The 24,549-nt window shown below is 38.7% G+C and overlaps 1 protein-coding gene across 6 annotated transcripts in view; it reads left to right on the forward strand.

The window, feature by feature from the left end:
* The window catches only part of LOC120533710 (protein shisa-like-1a), a 434,490-nt gene that overhangs the window by 100,085 nt on the left and 309,856 nt on the right, over positions 1-24,549 (forward strand). For 5 of the 6 annotated variants that reach the window (XM_039760617.1, XM_039760622.1, XM_039760621.1 and 2 more), the window contains exon 2: positions 16,705-16,860. In XM_039760617.1, the coding sequence (XP_039616551.1) occupies positions 16,791-16,860 (70 nt within the window). In that variant the 5' untranslated portion in view covers positions 16,705-16,790. Of the gene's footprint in view, positions 1-6,175; positions 6,435-16,704; positions 16,861-24,549 lie in introns of those variants that run through there. The other variant, XM_039760618.1, reaches the window with a different exon arrangement.

Consider the following 24,549-nt stretch of genomic DNA (forward strand, 5'->3'; position numbering starts at 1 on the left):
ACATATCAAAGTCGCCGTGAAAAGCCGAGTTGTAAGCCCACTGTCTGAGTGTCATATGAAAGCTTATTAGGATACAGAGAAAAAAGGCACACAGTGAGGAAAAAGCACAAAATGTCAACTTCAATCTTGACATTTCCACTTTAATCACATAGTTTATTTTGTCATTAAAGTAGAACATCATAAACTTCATCTTAAAATCGTTTAATTAACCAGTTTCTCAAATCACATCGTAATTAAAGTAGCATGTTAAATGCTTTGTTTTGTATTTGATCTTCTATGTGCTCTATGTGTGTGAATCACTACTTGCTTTTTAAACCGGCTCTCTTCCTCCGACTGGACACAGAATCAATTACATTCGTAATATTACAGTTCTCTGAATAACTAAAATACTGAGATGTATACGTGATATCATTTTCATGATAATAGGAGTTAAAGCACGTTATTAAACATGTGTTTCACTTCGATTAAATAATTTATTGCAGCAGTACAATCAGGGGCAGCTCTAGGCTTGTGGTGGCACTGGGCAGAGGAAGAATCGGTGGCTCCTTCGCCGCCCGTCAGTAAGGTAGCTTATGCACAGTGGATGGCCACGTCCGTTGCGGACACTGCATAGCCGCCTCGTGCTCATGACACAAGCATTTAACTTTTGCCGAAATTTGTCGCTGTGTTTTTAGCTGTGTTATTTTCTCTTTCTGTTTTATATTCAATATATATTGGCGTAGCCGTCACTGCAGTCAGTGCTTTTCTTTCCCCAAGTAACTGATCGCCATACAATCAGCTCTGTAATAGACGTTAAGCCATCTGTAAGCTTAGCCGATTCTTCAAAGCGTTTAAAGAACATTGAAATATCTTCGTAGTACATGTTTAATTACTCTATCATACGACACTCCCAGTGAAGAATATAGATTATTTAAATGAAGTTAAAGTTTTATCTGTATAATTTAATAAACATATTTTGCTGAATTTCACCTTATAAATGATATCGTTTCTGTTTCTGAACCGCGAGGTCCGTACAGGAAAGGCTTTAAAACGTTTTGCCGTGGCCGAGACAGCGTGTCCTTGAAGCTGTATACCGATAATTCCCTTTCCGATCAGCTGCTGCTGTGATTCACACTCAGATACAGTGATATAAATACTCTGAGTGGTGCAGTGAGAGAAATATTGAAAAAGATGATCCGCTGTGGCAACTCCTAACAAGAGGAGCTGAAAGAAGAAGAAGAAGAAGAAGTGAGAGTAACAACGCTAAAGCAGTTATGGTATTTGGAATACTCTGGCTGTTCCCTCTACCATTATATTGTTACAAGTTAATTACAATCTGATGCATTACACTAATAAACAATATGCGGTTAGTTTCGGTGTATTTATAAAGCCGCGTCAGGAAAACAAGGTGTAACCACACAGGAACAGTAGCACTGCTTTGACGCTGGGTGCCGCCAGTCTGCAAAACCGAACGGAGAACTTGCGTACGACAAGGTATGAGGTACCGTGGAAAAGTGCGTGGATTTACGCCAAGTGTAGGTTTTATACATCGCGATTTGAACATGGAAAAGTTCTTACGCAACGTTTCTGTGCGTACGCACCGTTTATACATGAGGCCCCTGGTGATGTTGTGATTCAGTCAATCAAAATGGCCGAAGTATTGTGAAGCCCTCAAAATGGTCAGGAAAACAGTCCAGAACCTCCACTAGTCTGCCTAGAGGGGGTGCACACAAAGGCAGCTCAAATTACAAAACAAAACTGGATGGCTTCGACCTATACCACAGCCAAAATGAACTTCTAAACCAACAGTAAAAAATATTTTGTTAAATATTCCTATTATATCAAAAATCCCTAACCAAAACAGGGATGATCATAAACCCTTGGCTCAGAGATGAAAAGGGTCAATTTTGAATATATATAAATAAAATGTATTTAAAAAAATGCTCTGTCTAATAAAGAAAGCTCAATGGGCAGAAAGGTACAAAAGGACATGCCTAAAAAAGGAAAGCAGAATCGGTCAGTCATTGTCTAACCCGCTTAGTCTTGAACAGCGCCTATCCCAGCTAGCATAGGGCACAAGTCAGAAACAAATCCTGGACAGCATGTCAGACCATCTCAGGACAAGAAAACAGAGGCCCAAAACACAATTTGAATAGAGTGGTATAAAAACAGAACAAGAAGGTCAAAAATCCATAATTCAATAATAGAAATAAGAGAAACACGAGCAAACTCACCAATATCAAACACATATTAAATGCCTATCTCCTCATCCAAGATAGGGCTGGGGGCAGTCCCTAGAGGGAGAAGGACAAATGGCCCTGCCTCTTGGGGAACCACCCACAAAATACAAGGAACATAGTAGAACCAATTCTCACATATAGAAGTTAGATTGTAAACAAAACCGAATGAAAATGCCATTAATTAACACTTGGACTTGAACCCAGTATATGCAGGCTTTAAAAGAAGAACATTAAAATAATAAAAAAGACTTTATGACCAACACTTTCCAAACCCTACCTTATTAATTCACCCCTTTACAACTTCCCAAACTCACTTGCTATATATTACCTGTGATTCTTGTACGTTTAATCATTTTCCTCTGATGATGACAGCTGGTAGGTTGTCGAAAGCTTAGGAATGAAAAACTATTTTACAATACGTGACTCATTTTCTTCCTTTGTGGATCTCTAGCTACAAATATATATATATGAAGCTAGTGACGTGTGTTTTGAAATTGAATTGGCACAACACAAAGCAGGTCTGTACATGTGAATTTACTTATATGTTTCAGAATTAAAAACTATTCTCATCTGATTATAAACAATATGAAACTATTAAGAGAATCTCGTTAAAATAAAGAGACAGAATAATGCAAATAGCAGTTTGTTGAACATAGCTGATAGCACCTGTGAGCATGTAATCCAGGCTTTAATGGTGTGCAGTGAAGTCTTGCATTTCCAAAATTGTATTTCACTTACAGCTTTAGCTGTAATGTTTTAACCACATGGATTGGGGTGCAGAAAAATGGCAGCAGGTGCTCTGGACTGCTGGGTCCAAATTTAAAATTTGAACAGAAGGCAGTTTGTTCACCTGGAGAATGGTACATTGACAAACTTCTGCAACATTAGCACAGTGGAGATTCCCTGCACATTTGGAGTTGCATTTCTGTAAAAGGATGTGGTGAGTTGATCAGAATTGATGGCCTCCTCACCCCTGAGAAGGAATAGCAGATTATCATTCATTATGCAATACCACAAATTTTGTGACATGACAATGAGACCATACACATGGCCAAAATCATAAAAAACTATCTGCAGCAAAAACAAGGTAAGTCAGTCCTGCAACAGATGCTATAATCTAAAGAGAACCCTAATCTCAACATCATCAAACCAGTCTAGGATTACATGCAGAGGCACATGCAAATAAGGCAATCTCAGCCAGTAGTACGGAGCTATGTCAAGTTCTCCAATAATCTTGGAGCAACCTATAACACAATCATCTTAAGAAATTACATACCAGTGGAGTGAAGATAAATACAGCTGTTTTTGAGGCAAAGGGTAATCATACCAAATACTGATTTAATTTATGATGTTTTCTGTTTACTGCACTTTCTTGGATATTTAATGTATAATAAAATAAATTATTTTTGTAAGCATTTCTGCTTTACAACATTTCTTTACAAGTGTATAAGATTTCTGCACTGGACTGTATGTTATATACCAGTATAATATACCATAGTATTTTTTTATATATATAAATTAAAGCCTGACTGCTTAGAGATTTTTGCAAACTAAACTGATTCTGATAAAAGCAGTATATGATTTCTTATTACTGGTAATATTGGCCAATAAATAGCTCTACCCCAAGGCACTGAAAAAAAGCAACTCATGTCAATAAATATTAAAATTTATGTTTTATATGTTATAAAAAAATGGAATACTAATTAGTATAAAAAATAGATATGCACAATCAACAGCAGCAATATTCAGGCAAATTAATATCCATAAAAATAAATAACAGCAACAGTACATAGAACAATATCACTATTAATCTGAAGTAAACAATCATAATTAAATAAGACAATATTTAAAATTAAGAAATAAAATAATATTTTTGTATTCTGTGTCCTTTACAACACCAAACTCAATTGTTGTAAAGAGCAGCTAATGTGAGTAACATGTTCAGACTATTAGCATCCTTAATCTAAAATTTCAAAATGCTCCAAAATCCGAAACTGAAACTGCTGTTGTTCAGTTTTAACAATAGCGAAGGGGACGATGTTTGGTTGAAAGAATTGGCAGTTTTGTTTGTGAAAAGTGTAGTTGTAAAGTATGCAGGTGGAGTAAATGAAATGTTACATCCCATTTTAAAAGATATGAAAAGAACTGTTGTTAAAGCTGATAATGAAAAGTCACATGAGATGAGATTTCAGTAGATAATAGCTGTTTTAGATTGTTTTCCTCGCAGTATTAAGTCTTTTGTTCAGATTTCTTTGCTCTCTCCCTGAAACACCCACTGGTTTAAAGTGCATAGACTGGAGGAATTGAGGGTGGGTGTTTTAGTATGATGGAAGTGTGCAAAATATGAAAATATTCAGAAATTCTGAAGTATCCAAAACCTGAAATATTTTTGGCCCCAGGCATTTCAGATTAGGGATGCCCAACCTATACTCCTGTTCCAGTAAACAGAAGTTATAATACATGCCATGGAAGGAGCGTCGCTTCTCCTTATAAACGTTGCCCATAACACAGAATGTCCGCTCACTGGGAAATGATGATAATAGACAAGCCAAATATTGCTTTCCCTGAACAGAGAGGTACTTAAAACAGTTCCAATTCACCACCCATAATACCATCAGGTAATTTTGGCTTCCTGTTACTTCACAAATTATGTCTGTATTGTGCATGTGTCCTGCACATCACTTCCATGATCAATGTTTTCATAATTTTTGTTAGTATGTATCATCATATATACAAGTATAACTTGCAGATCTTTCAACTGCTTTGCTCTCTGCTTTTTGGTTAATGGGTATACTAACAGCAGATCTGAAGCCCTTCTCCTCCACCCAGAAGTATTATTTTGTTCCGAATCCTTTTGTATTTCACACTTGAGCATAAAATCCCCTGAATTGCTGTTGCTTTGTATTAAGTTATTATTATTGATTATTAACATGTTCTCCTTTCTCATTAAATATACTATGAAATAACTGCCATATTTATGCTAACCAACATAATTTCCTAAACAAAGTTTTAATGAAAATAAGTATTATGGTTACTTGTGTTACAGTGGAATGCAATAATATTAACTCCTCTTAAAAGTCATCGTAATTTTCTGCATGACGGAAGATTTATACACATATTTGTCCATTCAGTATTTTTAATGTGAACTTTTACGTCGAAATAATAATACATTTTCAAAGTCAAAATAAACAATTTTCTGTAGATATTTAACTGAAGAACAAAAACTCAAAAGTTAGTGTTTTGAATAAGTATTCAAGCCCTGCACATTAATACTTTGTTGAGAGCCCTTTTACTCTCAGCCTTAATTCTTTTAGGGTAAGTATGTACCAGTTTTGCACATCAAAAATACTGAATTGATACATTTGTGTACAAATCTATTGTCATGCAGAAAATTAGAATGACTTTCAAGACAACTAAATACTTCTGCATGCCACTGTGTATTTTTGCTGAATCTGTAAAGGGGGAAAAGAATCCTGTTTAAACCTGTATGTGATTCTTTAACCATTAAACCCCAGTCACAGCACTGTATTGGTGCTCTGCTCTGTAAACGTAATCAAATCAGGCTGCTCCACACACTTAATCAATGTTCCACACCAAACAAACAAAAAAGCAATACTCATCACAAGAAGCATAAGTTATAAACGTCTTTCTTTATATCATTGTGGTATAGCCGGTCCACTGCTTCCCATAAAAAGCCCAGGTTTTAAATCCGTATAGCCGTGCCGTTCACCGTGGGAGCGATTGCATGATTGGGGAGTTAATGAGGTAGCAGGAGCGAGTCGCACCTGCACTTGTGGGTGCGGTCGTTCTTGATTGCCTCATTGGCTTCCTACTGTGTGTGATTAAGGCGCTGCGCCCACGGAGGCGCGCGGAGATATGTGTATATATACGGGTCGACACCAGTAAAGGTGGATGGGTGGAAGAAAAAAAAAAAAAAAAAGAAGAAGAAGGGAGGGGGGAAGAAGGGGTTTAAGGACGGGAAAGAGCAGGACGATCTAGCCATCTGGAGAGTGGAGGGGGCCCCGCGAAGGAGCGTTAGGCTGATTCGCTGTGGGGGCTAGTTTGCCCCCCCTGAAAGTTTTGAATGAGTGAGGTGAACAGAGCAGGTATCCTCCCGAGGGATCCGAGGAACGACTACGGATGCGCGAAGGATGAAGGAAGGACAGCCGACCTCGTAGGTCTGGCAGTGAAATCCGTAAGGGGCCCAAGACGGAGGTAGGAGCTAGTAGCTGTTGGGTGTCCGCCGGCTGCGAGAGCAATGGGTGAGCCGGGTAGAAAGAATGACTGAGGTGGGCAGGAGAGTAATGAAAGAGATTGCATTAACTTATGATTTTTTTTTAACCTCGAGTTTTAAAGGATTTATTTGATGGTTTTTTATTCCCACTGGACACCTGGTTTTATGGAATATTTATTGGAACCTTGAACACTGCACTTTTTGTTTTGATTATTGTTTAATAAAAGCACTTATGCACTTTTTGGAAATATCCCCTGGCTTCATTTGAGAATTGTCCTCACTTGTAAGCTCATCTCGGAGACATTACCGACGGCGCCGTGTACAAGGGCTCCCATAAGGACGTTGGGAGCGTGGAGCGAGCCCGCATCGTCACAATCATATATATATGATTATTTTTTACTTAGTAGGAAATGCTGCTTACTTATTTTTAACAGGCTTATTCAAACGCAACGTTTTGTGTAATATGACAACGCTAGAACATCTTAGGTCTTTATTGATAGATAAATATTGTGTAGTGCCTTACAGAATCTTAACATTAAAATTGATCAATATCTATCACCTCTCCCTACCCCAGAGTGAAGCTGTTTACCATGTATGTTCTGAATAGCAGACTATAGTCTACATAGCCTCTGAGCAGTTTATATTTAGTTTAGTAGTTTATATTTCAGAAGTTCTTAATGCAAACATACACCTATCATAACATTGAATTTGACAAAAACAAGGGCAAATGCACATGTTTGGGATGTGCTAATACAAACTGCAGGCACAGCACTACATTCTGATGCAATTTTTTAATTTGAAGAATGCAAAAGTGCAGTCATATACTGTATAGTTTAGGAATTTCTGTTCCCTATCTGTCAGGTAACTGCTTTTGCTATTAATGAGTAGTGTTATAGTCATATAAAGAAAAGACAAAGCACAGAGTATTTGCTAGCTATGGTAAAATAATTAAGCTAATTCTAATTAAGCTAAGCAAACACTCTTTTGACACTGGCATTATGCACAATGCATACAAAGTATTTATTCCTAAGAACAAATAAGGCATGGCTACTGTATGAAATCAGGGATTTTCTCAACTGCTACTGCCAGTTTGACAATTGTGCCATTTGTGTATGCACTGAATCCCATGGATTTTGACTAGCTCCATCTCTAAAAATGCTGGCACCTGATCAGTGTTGCTTGCACAGATGCTAAAAGGTTTTCTTTAAAATCACATCAGTGACCAGTCTGATCTGCCATGTGATTAATCATTCACTCTTATGTATAGTGAATGCTAGGGGCACTGCAGAACCCAAAACCCCGAGCACAAACACAAATAATTCCAGTTCCCGTTAAGCCCTGTGGGAAACTGTGGTGCTGCCTCAACCAAAGGAGCTGCCATCTAGCATCCTGCAGTCCAGGGACGATAATGACCTGTGCATGGTGTCAATCCCCCCCGCCACACCTGAGGGTGCCCCAGCCATTCAAGGTTCCCAGGTATCCCTAACATGATACATAGCTACATTGTTCATATATACACATGCATAAATGGGGGAGAATGAGATTTTATCCTGACAAGAGGTATCCTGTGGTGCTCATTTTGTAAGTTGCCACAAATTGGCTGCTGTTTACTGAAGTATCTAACTTATGGATTTGAAGTATACAATCTAAGTCAGTTAACAAAAAAAGCAAACTCAATAATTGTACTATCATCATCTCTATATATAATCTTCCTTTGGATCTTGATCTTTGTTTGTCCGTGAATGAATTAGAAGAAGCACTAGATGGCAGTAGAGAGACAGCTAAAACATAGGCATTGCATTAAGAATTTCCTCCAGGCTTATACTACTGAAGACTGTAGTACTCCAGTCACACCTCAAACCATAGACATTCAAACTAAACAAATTGTTGTGCTTTAACTAAAGAGATCTTCATTTAGATCTTGATCTTTGTTTGTTCGCGAATTCCACGCATGCGTAGACCACCTTCCAGTTTAGTACGTTGTTGTTACTCACGGATGTCAACAATGTGCCAGAATAACAAAAGGGGTGGTGGACAGTGTTACGCTGGTTAGCTCCTGAGGCCTGGTTAGAGAATGAGATTGCCGAAGATAAAAGGGTACGTGCCTACGTAACATATGAATGAAAGAAAGACAGTGGGTAAAATGAATGGCAACGTAACAGCACGTTCTGGAAATTATTATTGTTAAGTTGTAGCCGGCGAGTGCTTGCCGTCTCACAGTTGTAACATGGCTTGCTCACATGTCAGTGAAGTGATCCCTATTTATGCTTTAAAGAGCCTGGATACCTGTGTGTCCCCCTTTTATAACCATTGCTCCGTGTATATTGCCTTACTCTTTGGATTGCCACAAAGCAACCTGCGAGACTGGAGAAAGGTTGAGAAGACATCGTGAGAGGAAACGAAAGCATCGTGAAAACGAGACGGACTGTGAATGGACAGAAGCAGAAATGCTGCTACACCACCACATAATTACGATTCAGACAATGATTCCGAGTAGGCCATTCCTATCGAATCAATATCCAAGGGTTTTCTTTTGTAATTTTGTTTCCCTTATAAGAAATCGTAATGCTGTGCGACGAAGGGCCCAGTTCACGACTGGCAGCCGCATTTAAACAGGGAGCCCTTCACAGACCACTTTAACACACACATGGCTAGTTGATATATTATGCTAGAGACCACTAAACCCTTTAACCATTAATTTTTGGGTACTCAATGTGCACCAGTACCACTCTAAGAAACTTAGGTACAGTGTTATGACCCAGAGTGCAAAAAACAAAATAATGGAAGCATGTTGGTTCTCAAAAAAAAAATAAAAAAATTCAAGGCTGAAATTTTTTTATTGTTAAAAAAAAAATTACCACAATAACCCACCAACACCCCCCATGGACAATATCAATATTATTATATACTGCCAGTAATTTACTTAATCTTATTTGTTTAACTAAAAAAAAAGTAGAAAATTGACACAAGACAGTTAATTTATGCTTTTGATACTGGTGGTGGGGTGTTATTTAGATGCATACTGTAGCAAAAGTGTAGTTTTTTTAAGTTTGACAGACAATGCAGATTACATTTAAATATACTGCTCAAAAAATTAAAGGAACACTTTTTAATCAGAGTATAGCATAAAGTCAATGAAACTTATGGGATATTAATCTGGTCAGTTAAGTAGCAGAGGGGGTTGTTAATCAGTTTCAGCTGCTTTGGTGTTAATGAAATTAACAGGTGCAGTAGAGGGGCAACAATGAGATGGACCCCCAAAACAGGAATAGTTTAACAGGTGGAGGCCACTGACATTTTTCCCTCCTCATCTTTTCTGACTGTTTTTCACTAGTTTCACATTTGGCTACAGTCAGTGTCACTACTGGTACCATGAGGTGATACCTGGACCCTACAGAGGTTGCACAGGTAGTCCAACTTCTCCAGAATGGCACATCAATATGTACCATTGCCAGGAGGTTTGCTGTGTCTTCTAGGACAGTCTCAAGGGCAGGGAGGAGATTCCAGGAGACAAGCAGTTACTGTAGTAGAGCTAGACAGGGCCATAGAAGGTTCTTAACCCATTAACAGGACCGGTATCTGCTCCTTTGGGAAAAGCAGAACAGGATGAGCACTGTCAGAGCCCTACAAAATGACCTCCAACAGGCCACTGGTGTGAATGTCTCTGACCAAACAACCAGAAAGACTTCATGAGGGTGACCCAAGGGCCCCATGTCCTCTAATGGGCCCTGAGCTCACTGCCCAGCAGCATGCAGCTCGATTGGCATTCGCCATAGAATACCAGAATTGGCAGATGCACCACTGGTGCCCTGTGCTTTCACAGATGAGAGAAGGTTCACCCTGAGCACGTGACAGAAGTGAAAGGGTCTGGAGAAGCCATGGAGAACATTATGCTGCCTGTAACATCATTCAGCATGAGCACTTTGGTGGTGGGTTAATGATTGTCTGGGGAGGCATATCCATGGAGGGTCACACAGACCACTACAAGCTTGACAAAGGCACCTTGGCTGCCATTAGGTATCAGGATGAAATCCTTGGACCCATTGTCAGACCCTATGCTGGTACAGTGGCTCCTGGTGCACGACAATTCCTGGCCTCATGTGGTGAGAGTATACAGGCAGTTCCTGGAGGATGAAGGAATTGATACCATTGACTGGCCTCCACACTTTCCTGACCTAAATCCAATAGAACACCTCTGGGACATTATGTTTTGGTCCATCCAATTCCACCAGGTTGCACCTCAGACTGTCCAGGAGCTCAGTGATGCCCTGGTCGAGATCTGGGAGGAGATCTCCCACAACACCATCTGTCGTCTCATTAGAAGCATGCACCGATGTTGTCAGGCATGTATACAAGAACACAGGGGCCATACAAAGTGCTGCGTACAATTTTGAGTTGCTGCAATTAAAATTTGGCAAAATGGACTAGCCTGCCACATAATGTTTTCACTCTGATTTTTGGGGCGTCTTTGAATTCAGGGCTCTTTAGGTTGATCATTTTCATTTCCATCAAACGATGTGGCATCCTTTCGTTCCTAACACATTACCCAGTCTATATCAGTATAGATATCCAGGAGGATTTCTTTTTCCCATTGAGATCTGATGCGTTTTCAAAGTGTTCCTTTAATTTTTTTGAGCAGTTTAAATACTTCACTGCAAATGGTATTTTATAAAGAACAAATAACTATAACTCTACAGATACTTTTAAAAATAATCATAGTAAAAGTGAAATGAAACATTTTTAAAAACCTGTGATGCATGTCTTGACTTGGTATTGAAACAAGTCTTTGATCTCAAAGAATATTTCAAACACCACTTTAAGGATTTTGAAGACCAAGGAATTTAGTGGTTATATTTGTTTTTTGATGTGATTTTAGCATAATTTAAAATCATGTTCTCCTATGACACTATTTTGGTTGTTATGCATTTGTTAGGCAGGCTGCCCAGGAGCATGTGACACATGACATCATTACCTTGATTGTGTAAAGGTGAGCTTCGCGCACTTCCTGGTTGCCCATATTTAAGGAAACAACCCATTGCAGATGTATATTTGCAGATTTAGATGTTGAGGCCTACAATGAATAAGTGGAGAGCAACAACTAAGCAAAACCTTTGGGATGACTGAATTTTACGTGTCTGCAAATTGCTCATGTTCAACTTATTGACTACATTTCTGAACCAAAATGTAAGCAAATAGCTTCTTTCAATTTTTTTGAATCACTTTTATTGTTTGTTTTGAAATCAGAATAAGTCAGATTGGTCTTTGGCTTTGAAATATCATGCATCTTTAACGTCACTCATTTTTATTATTCTGACTTAATGTCATTAGGGGTGCCGCATCTTTTTTTCCCCATGTCACTTCTGCCAAGCACACTAACTTTAAGAGCAGAAAAGTAAGAATCTCACTGTACTCTGTGCTTGTGACAATAAAACTAATAATGCCAAACTGTCAGAATTGTATTATGCAGTGGTGAGTTTTGGAAAGACTGCAGAGAATTTTGTTGATCCTGATCGCTTCATCCAATTGATCTCAGTGTTTAGTCTTCTAGTACAACTACTCATTTTTAATTTAATATTTTAAGTACTGCTGCTTGACTCCAGTTTTCCAGTGCAAGATTCCCTGACTCTTTTTTTTCAAATTTGAAAAATGTTAGTAAATCAGATTTTACTTAAATAAGATCAGTCACTACAGTGAGTCAATTAACTCACTATCCCAACACATCCTTGTACAGATGGCTACTAGAATTTGTTACAGTATATTACATTAATTGAGTTAGCCTCTGCTTTTAGCCAAAGTAAGTTACAAGTCAAAAACGTATAGTGCAGTTGTTTTATTTCTGCCTTCTTTACATGAAGGTTAAGGGGCGTATTTAGGATAATACTGGCAAACTTTTGTTGTAGTTCCTGATATTGTCACCATAATGGCGAATATTTTGCCCTTGCTCAATGACCAGGGATATAATTAACATGTAAGTACTAGTAGCAAAACTTCTATTATAGATTAATGCTAACACATGTGTTTTTTTCACATTTATTCACAGAAGGAATCCGAACCAGTAGATTAACTAAAGTGTTTAGATGAGTAGCCCATGCTTGGTACTAAATGTAGTTTACTGTGAGTAACATTAGGACTTCTAGATTCTTTGAAAGATAGTGGACATTAATATACATGGACTTATGACATAAATTGTTATTGGACAGGTTCAAAGTAGTTGTTCACGTGCCATTAAAAGGGTGCTGCAGAAGTTTATTCTCGTGTTATGTTAAACATGCAAGTGAATAAGCAGTAAAGTGGAGACAACTCCGGTCTTTAACGTTTGCAGTGATTACAGTTTTTCATTGCAGTTAGTCTCTTAATGAGTAACTAATTCCTACTGTTAATATAATGTCCTGCTTAATAACACTAATGATTCATGTGGGCAAAATAAGGAAACAGCTTGCACATTATTACAGCAAGCATTTCAGAGCCATTAGGATCAAAGACCTTTCCAAGTCTATTGAAGTACATTTTACTTTTGTTGATTAAAGCCCAACTGATTTGTCTGCATTCCGTCACATCACACACATCAAAGCAACTCACCTTTTTTCTGAACTTTCTTAATTTTAAAGTTGTATTGAAAGTAATCTTTTAACCTCACTGTTTAACTTCTCAGACTTCACTTGAATGTCACCAATCAGTGTGGTCACACCCTTTTTATCATCAATATTTTCGTTCATTAAAGTCCCCAAGTCCATCCAAGCAGAAGAAAAATTCCAAGTATGTCCTAACACTGTTTTAATAAGTCATCAGAACCATTTATTTAAAACTGGCCTTGAGGAGCAGTTTGTACTATATATTTCCATCCATTTTCTTTAGGACCCTATAGTTGAAGAGTTCCATCTCTAGTTTTAAAAGACATGCAGAAATTTGCATTCCTCATCAGTAAAATTCATAAGCCACATAAACTTACAGCATAATAAGATAAGACATTAGATAAGGTATTTAATGAAGTTAAGCAAAACTGTGACACACCTCTCAAGGACTGAGACTGATTAATTCTGATGTAGACTATTAATTTCATTGAAAAGAAGAGATGCAAGTACCCATACACCATGGTGAATACATTAATGTACATAGTTTGAATAAATAAATGCATAAAACCTTATGGTTAATCTCAACTTTGGTTGGAGGTTTTATGTTTGTTTTGTGACCATGGGACCTTCAGGTTAAATTTTCAAATCTGCAAAGATTATCTGTGATTCTGCAAATTATTTGCCAACACTGAAAGTAAAATCGGAATATCAGCTTATTTGGATCATTCTTGTACTCTTCATAGTGTCTTATTTCACATTTGCAAAGTCACCCAAATAACGCCAGGGACAAGAACATCTGTTTGATCAATAGACAAAATGGGGTGGTGTTTCAGGAAGAGTTGTGAGAGCAGCAGACAGCATACTCGTAAGAGATGCTCAGGACGGGAGTTAGTACCTCCTGCAGAGTTCTGATTCTGACTTCTAGCATTTTGCATTTCTGTTGCACTGCTGTGGTTTCAGTATTCGTTGCCAGTGTGTGTCTGACCTTCCATATCTGTGAATGACAGTCAGAAGCCGAATGAAAGGAAAATGACCTTATGTTTAAATGACCATCTAAAGTTTGCTTTTATGACAGAGAAAGAAAGGGAGTAGACTTTGAACCTCAAAAATCAAAGATATCTAAATAATCCATCAAAGTGCATTCAGTTTAAATAGAAGGTCATTGAGTTTATTTTGATTCCTATAGCTATAGTTGGACAGCAAGCATATACGCCAGAGTGTGTGGATTCACAAAAAAATCTAAGGCTCATGAGTCTAAAGAATTAATTGTCAGCAAGTTGAAGTTGTTCTAGGTGGCAGAGAATTTATTCAGAAAACTGCTCTTTATTAAACTTGTCACAGTTTGGATGTACTTCTGGCTATTGTAAAAATCAAAATATTGTGTCAAAATAATTCACTTTTGTCTTCTCAGTTAAGAGATAATATAATCATGGGCATCAAATGTTTTCAGATGAATAATTATCAGGAATTCATCCCATGTGTACATGCATTTTCTTATATATTGTATTAAGGCATCAAGTATTTAACATCCCATCATCCCATCATCATCATCATTATTATCATCATCATCCTTTTTTAGTTCTCCATTTGGGGTTGCTATGCAATCCTGACCTTCTAGAAGCAAGCCACTAAAGTCTATTGTTTCATATCAACAAATGGATCCACATTGCTCCTTTTGAGCCTGAGGTTCAGCAATCTCCTGGATTTTCTGTTCCACTACCCTGGCATAGGCTTTCCTAAGAGGATTGGGAACTATGACTACTAGGTAAATGGAACACACCCTCATGTCTGTCTCTTTGTAAATGGGAACCATCACTCTAGTCTGCCAGTTTTAAGGCAATTTTACCCATTTTCCACACAAAACCAAAAACACACTGTATAACGCTTTCTTTATTTCTGGCTGAACACCCTTGTGGTTTTACTGTTATGGATCTTTTTAATCTCTGCAAAGACCTCAGTCACAGAAGTGGTCCAAACCATGCCCCTCTGAGGAGGATGTATCCTTTGGGTTTACGAGTTTATCAAAATGTTCCCTCCACTCCTCAAGGAGATCCTTAGTTAAGATCAGTGTCTGCCTGCCTTCATGGAGATCAGCCCAAGTGATATACCTACTACCTTTTCTGAGCTGTTGACAGTTTCCTTACCATCTGTCCTAGGATTTCTACCAGGACTGGCATTATTAACCTTTTGGCCACATCTACTTTGCAGCATGGTTACTTGTTGATTTATCATATTTATTTTATTATACTCAAACTTTCTTTTATTATTCATCTTCTGCTTGTTCTTTTAATTCTGAGCTCCTATTTAACTTTTCATGATTTCTAAAAAAAGATGTTAATAACTCTGTAATCTGTATAACAATTGAAAGTGATTGGTTTTATGTTCTTATTATTCCAGTAGGGGTTTATTATGTGTTGACATGTACCTCATGTCATTTTAATTGCATTTTCCACTCTTTAATTATTGAAATGGAGACATATGTAATATTCATAAGGAAATTTTCCAAACACTGTGTCTCTAAAATTTTCTCCATGGTCCTAGCTGGCCTAGCTTATGTATTTTACTTCACTCTAATTAGGTAGCCAGAACCACAAATTTTATACAGTCAGAGGTGAATTTGGTTAAAATAAGTAATCTGCCAGAGCACGCCAAAGTTGTTTATTCCTCCAAAAAATCTAACATTATCTCCCACAAGATACATGGTATGATGTTACTATCAGGTACAGTAAATCACCTCAGCTCCATGTGTCCATCATTGTAAGCAGTGAACCATAGTAAGCAAATCGCTAAGACATGGATATGTCTCATTCATGTTATTTTTACCCTTGTGTCCTCAAAATGTTGAACTGTGTCTCTGTTCCTAAATGTTGTGCATCTGAGCGCAGTCATTTTTCCATCTGATACATTTCTGAGTTCTCAGTCTGGTCCAGCTGGCAAACATTTTTAAAAGAGGATACATCCAGTGTTAATCGCAGTTCAAGCTTGTGGTGCTTAATTTAGCCAAGTCCATGCTGCTTGTTGTTGTAACTCTTGATGCTGTGTAACAAAGTTGGTGCAAGCCAGAGGTCAAGGAGTTGAAATGAAAAATTCAAAGGTTCAAAAGTTAAAATCTTTCCCCTCCTAGTGCAATCACAACAACATACAATATTTGCTAGAGTTTCAGTTATACAAGTGCGGTTTTTTAAGATGAACCTGCCCCAGGTTTGTTCCTGTCTTCCACCCTGTGCTGGCTAGGATTGGCTCCAGCAGACCCCCGTGACCCTATGTTGGGATATAGCGGGTTGGACAATGACTGACTGACTGACTGACTAAGCAAGTAATGGGCAACTTGGAATGTAAAATGTCTCATAAAGTAATGGTTTTCTATAGTAGAAGGGCTTGCTCAGCTTTAATTTGACACAAATGAATTTCCAGTTTTATTTGAGCATTTTTTGCAGTTGTCAGGAGAAACACATCATTATGTTTGGCGCAGCACTATCTATCTTTAACAAGCCTTGATTTCTAAGCATTGATAGGTGTAAGTATATGGTTGTCTCTGTTGCTTAAGGTTGGGAGGGTTAGTTACAGTAAAATTGAAAGTTACCCATAAACTTTTCACTTAATACATAGGAGTCCATTTGTCAATTGATTCTCTCATGTCCAGCTCTTAGTGCTGTACCTTTCTTCTCTTTTTTGCTAGGAGGAACAGTGAGTTGCAGCTCGTTTCCCACAATGGCTACTGCTGAATAAACATCTTCACTCCTCGCACATGTACATGAGGGTGAAATGATGACCCCATCAAGCCGTCAGTCCTTCAACATCTTGGCTGTCCTTTTTCTTCTGCTGTCTAGTGCAGGTATGTATAATATCCAATAAACTCAACCCTTCATATGTTCACTTTAAAAGGCGGAAAAGATAAAAAATAGCGCCTCTGTGGTATGCAGTGAAAGTCCACGCAAATGGGAATAGTGTATCATGGTGCTAGATGCCTTGCAAAAGTAGCCAAGTGAGGTGCTATATCAAATGTTCATGTCTAAATTGTCACACTAGCAAATACACATTGCATTATTTCTTTGTTCTGTAAACCAGGTGCTTTTGAGACATATGTTCTCTTTATAGAGTATGATACAGTTTAAATTCCGTTACAACGAATATCTTTACAACAAAACTTTCATTACAACAAAGTATTTTATATATGGTCCCGACAGTTTCCCCATATGACGCGAGTCTGTATAAATCTCGTTTACAGAGTACATTCAGCAAATACTTTTACTACAACGAAGTGCCCAAAAGACCTTGAAATGCCTGAATGAATCATCCACAGAGCAGTTAGTTCTGTGGTCACAGCTTAGTTCTGCACAACGATCCCTCAAACAGAAACACTAATTTTTTTTTTCTTTCTTTGAACTTTCCTTGGTTTTCAGGGATACCTTTTGCTTATTGCTTGTCAACATTTGAAAAACATCCATTGAAATTTAACTCATTGTCACCCTCCTATAGAAACGGCAGACACAAAAAAATGATTAAAGTTCATATTAGAAAAAAAAAAACCTTACATATTTGCAGCTGTCGATTGCGGCAAAAAGAAAAAAGATGTTGCCAGTGAATTCAGAATTTCCCCATCAACACCGTCAACTTTCTAGAAGACATCGAAAAAGCAGTTTTTATGTGATTCAGTGATGCTCATCAAGAAACATTCCTATTAATGTGCCACTCATTCAAGAAAATGTGAGGTTTGTAAACTCTCTTGGGACCTCCCACAACTAGACAGTACACCCACACCGTGTCTGTGGAAAACTGTTTATCTGTTGCCAGGGCAACAGCATGCTCACAGCTATGCTGCATCTCTCCGCCAAAGCAACCAGAAAAGATATCGATGGGTGATGCAATATTACTTGGTCACTGACCTGGCCACGACCCTGCCTGACTGCTGTGTCTGTGTATAGCAGAATGGCAGATCACGCTCCAATAAATAATTGTGCCATTACTGTTTCAAGCTGAATAAAGCTGGTTTTGCTAAAGTACTGAGACCAAGCCTTATGTTTTAGGGTGCAAGACAGGGACTTATAGCACGACCCCGATCTTTTATGATTTGCTTCTGTGTCGCTTCACTGCAGAGCTATGAGCCTGCTATTGCCCTGCCCTGGCAACGGACAATCTCCCACAGATGCTGCAGTCTCGCTTCAGGATGCACTTTAGCATGTCGTTCCCGTTTCTCTAAAAAGAGTTCAGAAACCTCACAATATGAAGTTAAAAAGGATGATTCGGCTCCTGATTGATAACTGTGCTGCCCACGAGATGCTTCCACATTTAGATAATGTTCGCGTTGAATTCCTCCCATTCAGTTGCACAGCAGTGCTTCAGCCATTGGATTTGGGCATCATTTACACCCTGAAAGTGTATTATCGCAAGGAAATGCTGAGAAAAATTCTCGTCAGCAAGAGGAGATTAAAATTGACGCGAAAGAAGCCATTGAAATGATTGCAAACGCCTGGACGCAAGTTAAAGAAAGCACTATAGTAACAATTTCAGAATCTCATTGCAACAAAATATTTTTCAGGTCTCTTGTATTTTGTTGTAACGGAATTTACCTGTATGTTTTTAATGCTGTATTTCATCATATTTCATCATAATATTTATTCATAACAAGAATGGTATAGTTTAAAACAAAAATGATATCTCACAAATGCATCATTTCTTTTAGCTTGGCTTTATCACTGAGCTGAACAATCACATTAATACCCTTTCTATATGCTGTGAAAGATCAGCCTCGGCACAGACAGACATGGACTCCAAATGTACAAAACACGCACCATTTATTTTCCCCAACACAAAACACCAACACAATGCAATACAATATCACACTCTACTCAGCCTTTCTCTTTCTTCAGGCCGCCTCCACTCCTCCTAGTAAGCTCTGTCCTCTTCCACCTGACTCCGGCTGTCGAATGGAGTGAGGTGGCCCCTTTTATCACGCCCTGGATGTGCTCTGTGATGGTCTTCCAGTAGCACTTCCTAGTGTGGTGGAAGTGCTGCCCTTACACCTGGAAGCACTCCGGGCATACACAATTCCTGGTTCGGCAGCACTTCCTGGTGTGGCAGAAGTGCTGTGCTCTAGGACCGTCCAGGTGCCCCCTGGTGGTGGCCATGGGTACCCACAGGGTTGAGTATCCCAGCTCCATTTCTGTGGCCCTGATAGAATGCAGGGGGGCTGCCCTCTTGTGCCCAGGGAAAGATAGTGCCCCTCTCCCGGTCCGTCCTTCCAGGCATCCTGGTGGGGCAGGATCCCTGGTCGTCTGCCACAATGCATATTTAATGAATTGTATTGATTTGATATATTCTACCTATCTTGGTTGTACTTTTGTTACATGTCTACTTTAGGCTATACATATTCTGTTTATGCCAGTTTCGTAGGTTGCATGGTTGGTAAGGTGTTGTCAGACAGTAAAATGGCCCAGCAGTGCCCTAAAAGAAAAAAAAAAGTGCACCCTGGTAGGAAATGTGCAGTACTTCTCAAAGATGCCGTATAATAGGTGACTCAGAAGATGGCTAGAGTTGGGGGAAAAAAGTCTAAATTTCAGAATGTTTCTTTAAAAAAAAAAAAACTCCAAGACTACAGAAAGGACTCCTTTTTGCTCTCCGCGGGAGTAGTTCTGCTGCAGCCACCCATAGGAAGGCTGCTCACATCATGAAGGGGATGGGGGAAAGAACTTGGGAGCTCCATCCCTGGAAGAGTCAAAACTGTTGGAAAGCCAATGGGGTCAGGCCTTTTGTGGATTGGAACTGGTGTGGTGCTGAGGCGTCGCATGGCAGCATTTGGGTCCCAGTTTGAGGCAGCCATACGGGTGGGCGCATGGAACATCTTGTCTCTCCTGCTAGATGATCATCTTCCTCTGCTGTTGGAGGAGCTACGTAAACTCCGCATTTCTGTGGGAGCACTCACTGATGTGCACTGACCAGGGACTGGCCAGATCAATCTTTGCTTCCATTTGGAACACTGGCATCATCCCAACTGACTGGAAAATGGGACTTGTCATCCCTATATAGAAAGGGAAGGGTGATCACCTGGATTGCAGCAACTACAGGGAGATAACACTGCTCTCTGTGCTGGGTAAGGTCCTTGCTAGGGTCGTCCTCAATAGGATCCATGATCATTTGCTCACCTACCAGCAACCGGAACAGTCTGGTTTTACGCCTAAGAAGTCTACCATCGACCGCATCCTGGCACTGAGGGTTGTCATGGAGCGCAAACATGAATATCGGCAGAGTTTCTTTGCAGCCTTTGTCGATTTTCGCAAAGCATTCAACTCAATTGATCGAGCTGCCCTGTGGAACATCTTGAGGATTCGCGGGGTCCCCTTGAAGTTGCTGGATATCATGGCCAGCCTGTACACTGGTACTGTGAGTGCTGTGCAGAGTGGAGGCAGGACCTCTGCATTTTTCCCAGTTGGTTCTGGGGTTCATCAGGGGTGTGTTCTCTGTTCAATGCTTATATGGAGTGGGTGTTGGGCAAGGTTGTGGGGTCCAGCGGCTGTGGGGCATCTGTTGGTGAGGAAAGGTTCATGAATCTTGACTTTGCTGACGATGCTGTGATCTTTGCGTAAACAATGGAGGCTGTGATCGGGGCGCTTGAGAGACTGAGCAAGGAGTCTGAGTGTCTGGGCTTGCGAGTTTCCTGGATAAAAACCAAGATCCAGGCCTTTAATGACCTATTGGGCACAGCCATCAGCAGTGTGTCTGTTTGTGGAGAGAGTGTTGACCTTGTTGAGTGGTTTACTTACCTTGGCAATGACATTCATGTCTCTGGTGACTCTTCCTATGAAGTCAATAGACTGATTGGAAGAGCGGGGGGGTCATGAGGTGGCTTGGAAGGGGTGGGGTGTGTGGTACTCCCGATATGTATGCAAAAGGACGAAGGTCCAAGCCTTTAGAGTCCTGCTGCTTGGACGTTATCCAGTAACCTGAGACAAAGACTGGACTCTTTGGTACTGTGTCTCTCTGGAAAATCCTTGGATACCGTTGGTTTGACTTTGTGTCGAATGAGCGGTTGCTCATGGAGTCCTGAATGAGGCACATTACGTGCATTGTGAGGGAGCGTCAGTTACTCATTGTTGGGGACCCGAGTGGCTGGACCAGGCCAAGGGGTCGCCCACGTAACACCTGGCTGCGGCAGATAGAGGGTCATTTCCGGAGGGTGGGATTGGACCATGTGTCTGCCTGGGGGGTTGCCAGCCAGGATCCCGAGTTGTTTCGTTGTGTAGTGGGAGTGGCAACGCACTGTAGCAGTGCATGCTCCCAAACTTGACTTGACTATTTTCTTAGATAGCTAGAAAGAAAGAAAGCTGAGTTTAAGGGACTGTTTTAGGAGTAAGGTGAGAAATTGGTGAGTCACCCCATTAAGGCAGGTTTGGAGAGGCTTCACAGTTTGTCATTTCCCTTGGGTTTGCTTGGTACTTGTGTATTCTCTACTCATTATCACTGTGTGTTTATTTGTAAAATAAATATGCTCTTTTTTGATATTTTAAATTTCTTGGTTTGAGTATGGATATGCAAATAATATGTGACATATACAGGTACACCTATTTAGTTTATTACATGGTTGCAGCCAGGTGAAGCATATCATGGTAGAAATAGACACAATGCAAAAATCAACATTGGACATGGCGCTAGTCGATTAGGAAAGCTAAACATACATCTGTTAGTTTTGCATGTCTGATAAAATAAAAGATATACAGTATATTCCTCAGAGTTGTAAAACAGCAGTGACATGTGATTGTTTGGATGTAAGACCAAGTACATTTAACAATGACTAAAATAAATGGTATTAACAATATAGTGCTGGTTTTCAAATATCATACATAACACAGAGAAAGAAATGGAGTCAGATTTGACCGAGTTTTTGATCTTATTATGTTTGTAGGCACTGAACAAACACAATGGTAGGATCCATTTTAATGAAATGTGAAATTGCACTTGTTATTAAGATTGAATTGTGAAGGTCAGGTGTCTGTGGTGAAAAACGTCTTTCATTATCAAGTATTCATGCTGCTGATTTTGGATGGTCTCAGCCAGTCATTTTCAGTTAATGACGGCGTGTCATTTCTCTGGAACTTTCAGAAATCATATATTACAAAGTAAGGCTGAAAACAGTTAAATAATGGAATGTGACACTATTAAACTGTGTTCCCTTAATTCATAGCATTGTTTTGACAAAGTACTGACTTAATTTGTTTTCAGGCAAAAAAAAAAAAAAAAAATCTCAGCAATTGCTTTTTAAACAAGTTGAGAACAGCTCATGAAAATGCTGTAGAAAGAAATAAAGTAAATTAAGTTGAAAATCTTCATCTTAACTCATTATTTACAAATGAGATTCATACAATATCATTGGTGAACAATCTAGTAAAAGAGCAAAATGACAATATATTTAAATGTGAAAATTTATTAAATAACATTTTATTTTTAAGTATTCAATTCAGTTTATTCTTTCACAACCTTCCCTGCAGAAAGATGGGTGACACAGATTATCAAATTCTAAGGAAATGCAAGATAATATTTTCCAGTATTAAGACACAAAAAATACATGCAACCTAAACATGCTGTAAATATTTACATTGCTAGTGTCATAAAATGGCTTTCATTAAAAGTCTTAAAATTCCAAAAGGTTTTAATTATGGATAGGTAACTTTGAGGAGAACTAAAATCTCAATTTGATTAAAATATTTAAAGAAAAACAAAATGCACAGAAGTCTTTTTTTTTTCCTAAGAAAAGGATTGAAAAGAATATTAGGAAATTTAAAGGCAGACAGATATGGTGAAAAATGTAAAAAAAAAGTTACTGAAAGAGATTCTTGCAATATTTCATTGGCAAAAGAAATGTCAAGGAGAAAGTGATATGCTTTAGGAACAGTGACAACAAACTAAAATGTACAGGTGGTTTAATGGCAAATACTTTAAATTTAAATTTTTCAGAAGTTTTCTCATATGGAGATGTTAATAACTATAACAAGCTGTTACAAAGACTATTAAGGAGGTACTCAGTGCTTTGGAAATTATAGATAAAGAATTTATATTTTGATAAAAAAAAATCACTGGGACCAAATAATATTCTTTCTAGAGTGTGCAAGGTTAGTGACAGTGTACTAGGACAATTCCTACAAATTTGAAACTAGCAAAGGTTGCCCCATTATATAAGAAGGTGATTGGATTCATCAGAGTAACTATCATTAAGCTTAACATACATCATGGGTATATTAGTAAAATGATTTATTATGGAAAAGATTAACCTTCACATGTCAAGCACAGGTTTGTTAGTGAACAACCAGCATTTGTTTAAACAGATAAGATAATGTTTCACTAATATGCTAGAATTCTATAAGTGAGTAGCAAAAGTATATGATTATAGGGGTGCATATGATATTTATTTTAATTTTCAGATGGCTGTTGATCTCACTTGAGGCTTGTAATCAAACTAAAAAGTTGGAGTTCAAGACACAGGGCCTCATAAACGGTGTGTATGCACAAAAATGTTGCATATGCCCGTTTCCACGCTCATGTATAAAAATGAAACTTGGCATATGCCTTGCATACACAAGTTTCTGCTCGGTTTTGCAAAGTGGCGGCACCCAGAGTCAAAGCAGTGCTAATGTTTCTGTGTCATTTCCTTTCTTGTTCATATTTGCATTCGTGACAAGGGATTTATCAAATACACTGAAATTAATTGCATATCGTTTACAAATTTAATTCACTTGATTGTAATCAGTCTATAACAATATAATGGTGCATGGAATGGCCAAACTATTCCAACTACCTGTATTCAGCAAGGGTCATTCTTTCTCCTCTGGAATATATGTTTCTTGATGCAGAACAGACTAGAGCCAATACCATCCCTTTTTGTAATGATGGCAAAAATAATTACAAGAGAGAAATAATGTACAAAAAGAGATAGCATTAATTCCCAATAATACAATGTATAACTATATATACATTTATATTCAGGCCAGAAAGAAGCCAAGGGACATCACAGTCAAGTGGGGGGATGCTGACAAGTAGATGCCCTCTCCAACGGGAATGTCGATGGCATGAAGGCGCTTCTGATTTTGTGCTGGATCCTCGTCATTACAACCACTCAAATATTTACAAATTCATAAAATTCTGGTCAGATATGGACGGGCTGTTTATTTGTGGACTGAAACCAAATAACACCTTCACCTGTTCTCATCATTTATGGAAAACTATGTTTTTGGTTCTGGATCCTCGTCATTATAACCACTCACTTATTTATATATTCATAGAATTCTGGTCAGATATGGGGACGGGCTGTTTATTTCTGCATCATCATGTTCTCATCATTTATGGCAGACTGTGTTTTTTTTAACCATTTTGGTCAAGCAGACATCAGCATAGCCTGGTTGTGTGTCCTTCACATGTTTTCTGTCTGTTTGTTACTGTCTCTGTCTGCCCTCCAGTTGTCATTTGCCTATCCCTCTGCCAGTCTCTCTGTTTCAGCTGAATAGTATGACTTTGAAATACATTTTACAGATTATAG

This window comes from Polypterus senegalus, chromosome 8, assembly GCF_016835505.1.
Source record: "Polypterus senegalus isolate Bchr_013 chromosome 8, ASM1683550v1, whole genome shotgun sequence".
Lineage (NCBI taxonomy): Eukaryota > Metazoa > Chordata > Cladistia > Polypteriformes > Polypteridae > Polypterus > Polypterus senegalus.